Genomic DNA, 10724 nt, shown 5'->3' with positions numbered 1-10724 from the left:
AGTGGGGAGTTCAGGGACGCTGTGGGTGGATCGAGGGGGGGCGAAGAATTCTTCGTTCTCCTGCAAGAGAGCGAAGCAAAAAGGGAAACAAAATCAATTATCCCTCTCAAAACGGCGCTATGAGCCCTAGCGCAGAATACACAAAGCTGAAAAAAGCACAAGCGCCGGTAGCAGCAGGTTCTCTACACCCAAAAACGATGATGAGCATCAGCGGTGCAGGAACAATACAAAATGGCGGGTGGCTTTAGCCGTGGAAGAAAAGGTCCGTAACGCTGCGCGCAGGAACACACCTACGCACATCAACCTGTCATCGGCGTTCCACTCTCTTCCGATCTAAACGACATTCACCTTGAGCGTTCCAAGCCCCTCGATACCGGCCTCCATCACATCACCGCGACGTACGGCACCAACGCCGGATGGTGTCCCGGTGAAGAGTAAGTCGCCAGGCTGTAGCGCCACATACTTGGAGAGAAGCGCTATGAGCTCCGCCACTGTGGAGACCATGCAGTTGAGGTCGCCCCGCTGGCGCTCATTCTGGTTCACTCGGAGGAAAATGCTGCCGCGCGAGAGCACGTTCGTCTCATCTTTGTCGGATGTCATGAACATCTCCGGGTGCAACTCCTTCAAGTCCTCAGAAAGGACGAGCGGGGCAACAACAGTGGCATCGTCGGCGCCCTTAGAAAGATCCCAGGGCCTGCCGTTATCTTTCGCCATCAGCTGCAGATCTCTTCGCGTCATGTCCAGCCCTACCCCATAAGCGTAGATGATGTCGTGCGCTTCCTCCGTCTTCATGTTGGTGTAGCGGACGGGGCCTGTGCCCTGCGCGGCTGCCGAAGACAACGCAGTTTTTCCGCTGGGGTAGCCCAGGGCGACAACCAGCTCCACCTCGTGATGGTAACTCTCCGTCAGCGTCGGGTAGCGAATGTTCACAGTTGCGCTCGGGGATGTATGATTGCCATGATCCGTCACAATACTGTCGGTTGGCTTCAAGAAAAAAAACTGATCCATGCGGTTGATGGTGCAGCCCATCTCCCGTGCATGGCTGTCGAAGTTCTGCCCAGCGCAGTAGACGCGGCGCACCGGGAAGTTGAGTGGCCTTGCGTTCTTCGTCACCACGGGGACTACCGTCTGTCGAAGCGAGAAGGCTAACGCCGACATTGGCCACAAGAGCAAGAAAAAAAATGTATGAGCGAAAAGTAGACAGCAATGCAGAAAGAAAAAAGCGTCAGTAGCCTTGGCCGTCGCACCGCTCAACGCGAGGGACAGAAAAGCGATGATGAGGCGACTTTAACCCGCTCTTTGCCCCAGCAGACTGCGAAATGGGAAGCGCCCTCGACACAGATACGCGCTATCTCGTCACGCTGGTAGGCACGAGGGAAAGTCACGATGAGAGTGAGGCGACGTAGAAAGCCTTATTTCTGATGGCAAAGGGCGCCCGGATCTCCCTCGAACTCAACGTACAGCCAGTCACGCTGTGCTGCGTGATCAGCAGAGATGGCTTCTTTGTGCGCGCGAGGCTATTGAAGGAATGCAGCGGTAGTTCAAAGACTTCACAGAGAATGAAGACCTTTTCTCACGCAGTTCGTGTAGATGTTCGAGCTTGCATCCATATCGTCAACGCAGTGGGGTGCGCCATCAAGGCAGGCATTCATGAGGGACCCCCCCAAGGACGTCAAAGGGCGGCATCCATGTCGACGGCGTAGTGACGGCATTCACGCCGAAGACAAAAATAGAAAAGTGGAGGAAGTAGAAGGCAAAAACGGACGCTTGTAAGAAGGTAAGCAGGAGGGAGGGAGAGAGGCGCTGCCACCTACGACCATTGCAGTACTCCGCGACGAGATGGCATCGACGACGATGAGCAAAGCTGCCCACATCAATATTGCACTGCACACACGTTGAGGGCGAGGCAAGAAGCAGTACGCCACGTGGTTGCCACCACCTTCTTTGGGCGCTGACGCCCGAGAGCGGGTGTCGAAGCCACACAAGCGGAGGAAAAGGAATAGAGGGCGAGCATTCGCAGAGGAAAATGGCCAGCAGAAGGCGAGAGGTGAAGAAAAGCACGTGGGAAGCGCTGCCATGTCAGCGCCCATCACCTTCAAAACTCTATCCTTTCTTCTCCCCCCTGCACTCACGTCGCCGAATATACCGCCCAGGCCAAGTCACAGTTTGAAATCTGCTCTACATTCTGTTCTTTTCTGATTTGCAGCGTCCAAGAGGGAAAGCGATTACCTCATAGAATAGCGGCGACGTGACTCGTTATATATGTGTGTGTGTGCATGGGGGCTTTTCCTCATGATGCCGCTTTCCATTCATGTATAGATATGGAGAGGTCGTTGTCGATGTTGCGTCTACTTCCTGTGATGATATGTTCGGGAAAAAAGGGGAGCAGACGACAGCGGCGGACAAAAACGCACACACAGTCGACCAATGACAGTATCTGCACTGGGGGGGGGAGAATCAGGCGTTCAGGGGAAGCAAAAAAAAAACGACGCCATAACCGCAGGCACCGCGAGAGGGAAAGAAATAAGGGCAACGAAAAAGGGAAAACGCCCAGAGCGATGGGGCAGAGGGGGAGAAACGAGAGCGACGATCAGCTGAAAGGGCAAAAAAGAAAACAGTAAAGGACCCCACTGAAAAGTGGGCAGGACAGGAAGAGGCAGAGCACACGCATGGACCTGTAAGACACGCAAAAGGAAGCCGACGGATAGCATAGACGAAACGAGCTAGCACGCACACGGGCAAAGTAAGAGTTCCTTACAGATCATACACGTCAACAGACTCACCAGTGCTCCGCACCGTTCGATTCCCAACTGAGAGAAGTCGAGTAAGCGGGCAACGCTCGGGCGAACGCGAAGAGATACGCCCAACCAGCACCATGCCGAGCTTCACGTAATGACGACAATGCGACAGGCACGACGACATACACACGAACACAGAAAAAAAAACGGAATGGGCAGCGGAATAGCAGCTCAGAGAGTGAAGCCAAAAGGAGTAAAAACAGACCAGAGGGGAAAGATGAGCGTACGCCGCAGGCGCACGCAGAATGGCCGTGAAGAAAATGACAGGTGCGTTCGCATCGCGCTGATAGAGGAAGCGGCGGTCACCTAAAGCACCTCACCACTTCCTCTCCCCTATCCCACAAGTCGGCTGTTCCACAGAGAGCAGAGGAATGAGAACGCGTAACGGATCAACAAGCAGATAAACTACTACAGGAAAGGTGAAGGTGGTTTCACGTATCCCCCTCATCCAGTTCGATCATTCGTCATCGCTCCCGCTTCCCTGTGCGCATCCTTCCTCACACCGCCGCTGAGCCTTTTGGAACCTGAAGAGGGCGACATTAGTTAGGAATTCCTTAATCGCCTTGCTCTATCTCGTCCGTGCCATCGATGAGCGGAAACAGCCAGCTCTTGCTCCGAAGCAGAAGGGCCCGCTCCTCAACGGACAGGTTCAGCGATGGCCGCTGGCCAACGCTTTGTGACGGTCCGCAACACTGCACAGAAGAACGCTCGCCGCACTTGCTCACAAGCGTCTCAACGGCGCCTGCCGTGCGAGGGCGGACCGCGGGCATGGGCGATGTTGGTCGAAGCGGGTCACTAGCGGCCGCAAGCGGGGTGCTTGGCGCAAGGTTCGAGCATAGGCTCGCACCCCGTCCGTAGACCGTTGCCATCACCAATGGTGTCGTTGTCGTTCCCCGCTCGATCTCCGCGGCTAGCGTGTGGGTGCGCAATATGGTCACGCTGCCACCGCTGAAGACGCAAGTGCCGTCACCGGCCACGCTGCTCTCAGCACTCAGCACGCCGTCGGCTAGCATAAGGTCCTCAAGATCGTTTTCAACCGCGCAAGTGCCGGTATTCTGTCGCGCCCAGTCACATGCGGGTGAGCTTGGCGTGGAAGGTGCCGAAAGAGTCGCCGTCGCAGCAGCAGCGGCGACAGGAGTCACCTTGCAGGAGGCAAGGACCGGCTGCCATGGCTCACAATACCTCGGCGAGCGGCGCTTACTCCGCCGCTTCGGCGGCGCATTCGCCGGCGAGCGCTGCAGCTGTAGAGTAAGACCGTAGCTCGCGCCAGGAGTGGCGCCCTTGGCGGCCTCCTCAGTCCCCACGCTGTCCAGCATGACGAGTTCGCTGTTCAGCGAGCCTGGGGCCAGGATCGCCGCCGCTATCGGGCTGTGGACAGGCAAACACGAGGCTTCGTGAAGCGCAGGGGATGACGCGGCTGTGCTTGCGTGCGCCAAGGGCGGTGCGACGTACTCCAAATCGTTAATGTGCGGTCCCATCGTGCTGGAGAGGGCTTCGCAGGAGGGCAAAGCATGTGGTGAGAAGCCGCTTTCATGCAGATCGTCAGCGGTACGCCAGCTGGCGTGGGGAGTGACTTCAGGGTCGAGGATAGCAGTGGCCTCGTGCGCCAATGTGGCACCCGTACACACAGTGTCGCAGGAGGCGTCTGCGTCGTATGCGCACAGGGTCGACCCTGAGCCGCGGCGCGATAACTCGGGCGTATCCGTCGGTGGCGGCGGCGTGTGCGACGAGGACTCACCACTCGCGGTGGACGCTGTGGAGCGAATGTTGGGAACTAGTCCGTCGCAGGGCTGCTGACTGTCAGTTCCTCTGTTGCCGCTTTCACAGCTGCGGATGTGGCCTTTCGCATCGGCGTTGATGTTGAAATAGATCGACTGCGGCAACACGTCGGCCCTATTCCAGAAAAGAGACTCACAGGCCTCCCCCGCGGTGTCACGAAACGCCGGGCACTCGACTCCTGTGCGCTCATCACTGCTGCAGTCGCTCTGGCACGAGCAGCGCCGATCGCACATGCTATCTTCGAAACTCTTGGCATCCCTCTGAGAGTTGTAGTCATGGCTGTCGCCCGAGGAGGCGGCTCTAGTGACGGAAAGCAATGTGCCATCTACCTGCGGCTCCAAATCGGAAGCACCCGTCGAGTCCGGCGGCATGCGATCATCATCTCGCAAGCGAGTGCAGAAATCCTTTGCATTGGCTGTCACACCGGAGCCACACTCCACCACGATCGACTCGGTCACATGTGGCTCTTCAATCGAGCCTGTCAGCGGCGCAGGGGCGCGCAAGAGAGCGACTGGAGCGTACTGCAGTGGCCCCCACAAGCCTGCCCTCAGCAGGATCGAGTTGTTCGCGTGAAAGGGAATATTAAAGCGCAGGAACGCGTTTCCTGTCGCACCGTGCATCGCCCTCCTGCTCTCCGAAGCGTCGAGCGAAGCGCTGTGGCGGCCCGAAAGGAGCCTGCGCCGATCCATTGCTACATCTCGATACCTCGCTATTCCGTCGTCTTCGCCACCAGACACATTACCGACAGAGTACCGCCAGCTGAACACCCGGCGTGCGCAGCAATGCCACCACCGCGCGAGGACTCCCAAGCCTATCCCCAGGAGAAGAAGCACGAGACAGAGAATGGGCACGGGGTGCGTGAGCACGCAGTCACGATATGCACGGCCTCCACACAGGCCATGCCATCGAGAAGGGTCGCGTGATGTAGCGCCACCTCTGTTTTCAACGCATGTGCTAGATGACAGCATGATGCCTTGGGAGCCCTCAGCAAAGTATTCCTGATGGCGTCGCTCGAAACCAGAGGCAGCATGGCCATTCTGATTCACCTGATTTCGGCCCTCTGTGGAGAGTGCATCTACAGCGATCGGTGCACCACTCACCAGCACTACCGCTGCAAATGAAGACACGAGAGTCATCTTCCTCTCCGCCTCACTTTCGGGCGTTTTGTGCGGCACCCTCCAACGAGCTCAGGAGCCACACAATCACGCGAGACGAAAAACTTTTTTAAATATACCACAAAGAAAAATACACCTTCAAAAACGTGTCGATCTCTCTTCACGGCTATCGCGTATCTGAAAGCCCTCTGCCTCCGCCTTACCTGCGCGCCTCCCCTTCTGCGATGAAATTATCCTTCAGCCTCCACGAGCGGCGCCGTTATGCACGTGTCGCGTGTGCCTGGAAAAACACAGAAGAGGGCGCTCGCCAGGCCCCACCCGTTTCGAGGGGCTGCCACTGAAAGAAAACGGAAGAGGAAAAAGAGAGGGAGAGAGACAAAAGGGGGAGAGAAGGCGACCAGAAAGAAGCGAAGACAATCGCTGAAGCAATCGGCAGACACGAGCGTCACCGCACCTCTGAAAAGCCACACGAGCAAACACAAGTCGAAGGCACTACAGCAGAGAGTGAAGGAGCAACAGGGAAAAATCGGGCAGGGGAGGAGGAAAGGGGCCACTGCAGGGAGACTACCCTCGCACCGAAGGGGCTGGCAACGAAAGCGTGGGGTAGCCGACGATGGGGTATCGAGAGAGGCCCGCGCTTCTGTGCACTCCCTGAGGCGAAGAAAGCGGCTTTTCGCCCGGCCGATTTCGTTCCTCCGAATCTCAACTTGGGCAGGAGAAGAGAAAGAGAGAGGAAAACAGAAAAACAAATCAGATGGCGGCGTGTATGCATACGCGTGGCGCTTCTCCTGCCTTTGGAGTCCCCCTATACCTTCTTCTGTGGCTGATACCTTCCCGCGTGCCGGCGTGCTCTCCTCGTTATCTCCCGTCCCCAACGGCGTGGCGGCACACCAAAGCAAAAGCCCCTAGAAGAAGCTGCGGGCAAAACGTTAGAGCGCGTCAATAAAGGAGGGCCAATACCACACCACAACGACGACCCGTCCCCCGCTCGCTCTAAAGAAAAGGGAAGGGATTCAACGAAGCTGACGACACACGCGCACGCCCTTAGCACTCACGCACGCGTTTAGAGGAAAGAAAGCTGATGAGAAAAACAGCACTGCTAAGGCAATGCAAACTGTGGCGGACGGACAGTGCAGGGAGCCTCCTCTCACCCCACCCCAAAAAAAAACTCAGGGGCAGAAAGGACACGAGGAGATGAAAACGGGGCCTCCAGAGCTATTCGGGTACCTTTCTTGATGCCTTGCAACCATCCCACGACGACACACTTCCGCTCGTGGAAAAGAAAAGAAGGCGAAGCCAGAGAGAGAAGTAAAAGCAGCTCGAAAACAAATCACACAAGTCCTTTGCGTTTGTCACTCTCTTGCAAGGCAGTCACTGTGGTTCCAAACAACGAATGTTTTTCGTGTTGAAAAAAAATGTAACTTTCTGCAGTTTGATGAGAGCCGAGAAGTGGTTTGCGATAGCGCGAGACAAGAAAGAGGGAGGGAGAGAGATTAGCGTACCCGAGAAACGCGAGAGGGCGGACCTCGAAAGGAGCAGAGGCAAGCGAGGACGATAGGAAAAGGGGGTGTCCGGCGGTAGAGGAACGATCTCTTTGTCGAATTTCTTGTTTGCCTGTGCTTCCAGAGAGTAAGAGCACCCGTTGAGGAGAGCGGAGCACGCGAGAGTGCACGCACACATGCACACACAAAGAGAGAAAGAGGCGGCAGTATAGCCCAGCCCTGACGGTGCCAGAAAGAATCGGATGACAAGAGAAAACCTACTAAAGAGAAGGAGGCGATAGAAAGAGAGCGCGCGCGCGACGATATACGAGTTCAAAAAAGGAGAATTCAAAAAACAGAGAGAGGACTGCGTAGGTGGAAGGAAGGGGGAAGAGGAGGAGTGAATGTAGAAGCAAGCGGGAAAAAAACGAGAAGAGTCCGAAAGAAAGCACCAACACACACACAAACAGAAAAGAGGCACGCCAGAGATATACGCCTCCGAGACAGCCTGCAAACGTGACGGAAAAAGGCGTGTGGAAATGAGGGGAGAGGGAGAAGGACGAGAGAACAGAGGCAAGCAGAAATGGACCTCTGCCTCAATAAAGCAAAGAAAGAAAGAGAGAGAGAAACAAAAGGGGGAAGCCAACAAACGAAAGCGCAAGACGCCAATGTGAGGTCTTAGCCGTCTTCGTATTCGTCGTCGTCGTAGGTGGTGAAGGAAAAGAGGAAAGAAGAACTTCAGTTCCACGAGCTAAAATGCTTACAGCGTACAAAAAACAAAGACAGGGACAGAAAGCGCGCGACGAAAAAAAAGGGTTGTGCACTATTTTCGAAATAAGAAGCAAGCAAGCCAACAAGCGAAAAAGGGAGCCAACAATCTCAAGAGAAGTACAGTGCACCTCCGCTAGAATGGGCAGACACAGAGCAGCGAAACGAGAAAAAAAAGAGGAAGCGTTGATGACAGTGGACGGAAGGGAGCCGACAAGTGCGGTGCGAAGAGACAGGGGAGCAGAAAAAGAGTAAAAAAGCGAATGATCGGAACCGAAAAAAAAAAGAGAGGCTCAGGTCACAGAGAATGATTGATGTATGTCATGAATCGGGCAACAGCGTTGCAGCAACGGGCAAAAAGAGGGCGCCGAATACCCCGTCGCACGCGGTACGTTCTCTCTCTTTTCTGAATTTTTATGCGTGCTGTTAGCGAGTGCTCTTCTTTTATTGATTTCTGCGTGTACGTATGTGTGCACCACTGTTTCAAAGGAGTCGTCAAAAGGTGCCCTCCGCTCTCGTGTTACCTATTTGGCCGTCTGTTTTCTTTCAAGCAGGGGAGTCAAAGTCGTCAAGGACGATTCGCCCGATCTCCCGCAGCAAATCGAAAAGAAGAAGATTTATACGCGGTATATATATATATATATAGATCTAGATTTAGATATGTGTATGGATACTGATGTATGCGCGTGCGTGCGTTTGCGGGTGTGTGCCTCCTTCTGTGCCCCCACCACCACCACCACACACCCTCTTTTTTGTTGCTGATGAGTGAGGCGTTTATACCCGACGGAATGCCACGGCACCTATTTGCATCAATGGGTGCGCGCGAGCGAGCGAGAGAAAGGGAGGGAAGGAAAGGCGAAATCGACCACCATGAGAGTCCAGCAAGGGGGTGAAGAGAGGGGGCAAAAGACAGAGGGACGGCTCAAGCAAGGAAGAAGCGCACCGTAACAAGAGAGATAGTCGATGAAGATACAGCTCAGGACTGACAAAAAATGACCAAAATAGACTGAGCAGAAAAAAGGCACACACACGCACACACCAAAGATCACACAAAAGCTGAGCCAGGGGCGCAGTCAGCCAACGGGGAGAAGTCCTTATATGAGAGAGAGAGCAAGCAAGAAAAACGAGGATACAAAAAGAGCAGAATACACACGAGGAAAAGCAGGGTCAGAATCTGAAGAGCCTTTTTGTTTTTCCAGAAGGAAATCCTTTGTCTTTTTTCTCCTTCCCAATCTCTCCTCTCTTCTCTGCTTCCCGCCTTCGTGGTGTGGACGCTTTCCTTGCGTTTCGCGCGCCCGCCTGACGACGCTGCACGCAAAGGTCCAAGCAGCAGCCTCCCCTCCCCACCCCTTCGCCTCAGTATGAAAGACGGGATCGAAAGCGAAACAGCACTACTGTACCAGAGAAGTCGCACTGGGGCTCTTGGCCTCCTCCCTTTCGTGTCGTATCTGTACTCTGCTGTGAGAGAGGAACGTCAGAGCCCCTACAAAGCAGGCCCGCAGGGAAGAGGATTGGAGACTACGAAGAAAAAAATGAAGGCAAAAGGTGGCGGTGGTAAAGGATGCCCGCAGCACCAGGTACGGTCGATGACGAGAAGCGCGACGCACACGGTTGCGGCGACGTCCAAAGTCTGCGGCTAGCACCAATAGTTCTGTATCTCTCTACCAGACTTTTTGTTTCTCTTGCTGCTTTGAAGGAAGGCGCTCTTTCGGTGGTAGCCCGTCCAGGCAAGCACTGGATACGGCAAAGAAACCAACTGGAGGGGGGGCAGAAGAGGGAGAGGGAGACGGGCAGTGAGAGATGCGGAAGTCTTTGTACGCGTGCACGGAAACGCTTCGGCTCTCTGCCAATCGATCGAGGACAGAGGCAAGCAACAGAAAAAAAAGAGAGGAAACGCAGCATCAACAAAACAGACACGAGACGGGGGCTCGGCGGTGTGCTTGCCCCTCTATTTGAAACTTCTGAATTGCACAACAGTCGCAAGGGAGAAAGGAAAAAAAAAGAAACGATAGAAAAACACGCGAAGATAAAATTTTAGTGCGATCTGCTTCCGGTGATATGTCGACCGGAGAAGCAGCTAAGCAGCGCCTGACGAAAAAGAGGAAGACGAGAGGGCAAAGTAATCGCAAGAAGACACTAAAAGCGCAAAGGTAAATCGAGAAAGAGAGACACAAAGAGGATACGGAGAGAAAAAAAAGACAAAAAAGAATATACTGGCGCCACAGTCACAGAAAATCAACAGGGCCAAAAGAGGGGAGCGGCAAGAAGGGCTGAGCGTTGAGAGGGAGAGAGACGAAGACGTCTCGAAGCGAAGCAGAGGACGCACAGCGCCATGCGCCGCAAATGAAGACGGGCACGACAAACGCGTAAAAAAATAAAGGAAGAAAGGCAACTGACGAAGATGTAGTGAAGAGCGAAGAGAAACAAACAAACAAATTCTCAAGGTGTGAGCGAAAGGAGAGAGTAGAGAGAAAAGACACACGCACACACACATCAAAGGAAAGAGAGAGAGGTGCACTGAGGGCGGTACACAACGGTAAACCACACACAAAAACAAACAACAAAAGAAAATGAAGAGGTGTCCGACTAAAAAAAAAAAAAGACAAGCCGAGTAAGAGAGTCGTGGACGTTCAATAGAGCTAAAGATTTTGATGGCTGGTTGCAGAAGAAGGAGTGGGGGTAGCAGGTACAAGAGAAATGTAGTCGTGATCGTGGTCGTAGGGGTGAATGAGGTTGCTTACGGGGAGAAAGGCGAAAAGAGAAAAAAGAGATGGAAGAGCGAA

At 54.4% G+C, this 10724-nt stretch overlaps 2 protein-coding genes across 2 annotated transcripts; both read right to left on the bottom strand.

The window, feature by feature from the left end:
* Positions 1 to 333: 333 nt before the first annotated feature.
* On the bottom strand, positions 334 to 1158 carry LSCM1_01002 (uncharacterized protein; the record flags this gene model as incomplete). Its single annotated transcript, XM_067318628.1, has 1 exon — positions 334 to 1158. The coding sequence occupies one exon, from the start codon at positions 1156 to 1158 to the stop codon at positions 334 to 336; it is 825 nt and encodes a 274-aa protein (XP_067174733.1).
* Positions 1159 to 3352: 2194 nt separating this feature from the next.
* Positions 3353 to 5713, bottom strand: LSCM1_01001 (uncharacterized protein; the record flags this gene model as incomplete). Its single annotated transcript, XM_067318627.1, has 1 exon — positions 3353 to 5713. The coding sequence occupies one exon, from the start codon at positions 5711 to 5713 to the stop codon at positions 3353 to 3355; it is 2361 nt and encodes a 786-aa protein (XP_067174732.1).
* Positions 5714 to 10724: the final 5011 nt, after the last annotated feature.

The sequence above is a fragment of the Leishmania martiniquensis genome, chromosome 35, assembly GCF_017916325.1.
Source record: "Leishmania martiniquensis isolate LSCM1 chromosome 35, whole genome shotgun sequence".
In the NCBI taxonomy this organism is placed as follows: domain Eukaryota; phylum Euglenozoa; class Kinetoplastea; order Trypanosomatida; family Trypanosomatidae; genus Leishmania; species Leishmania martiniquensis.
Note: the sequence above shows the minus strand (reverse complement) of the source record. Positions and strands in the feature narration are given on the sequence as shown.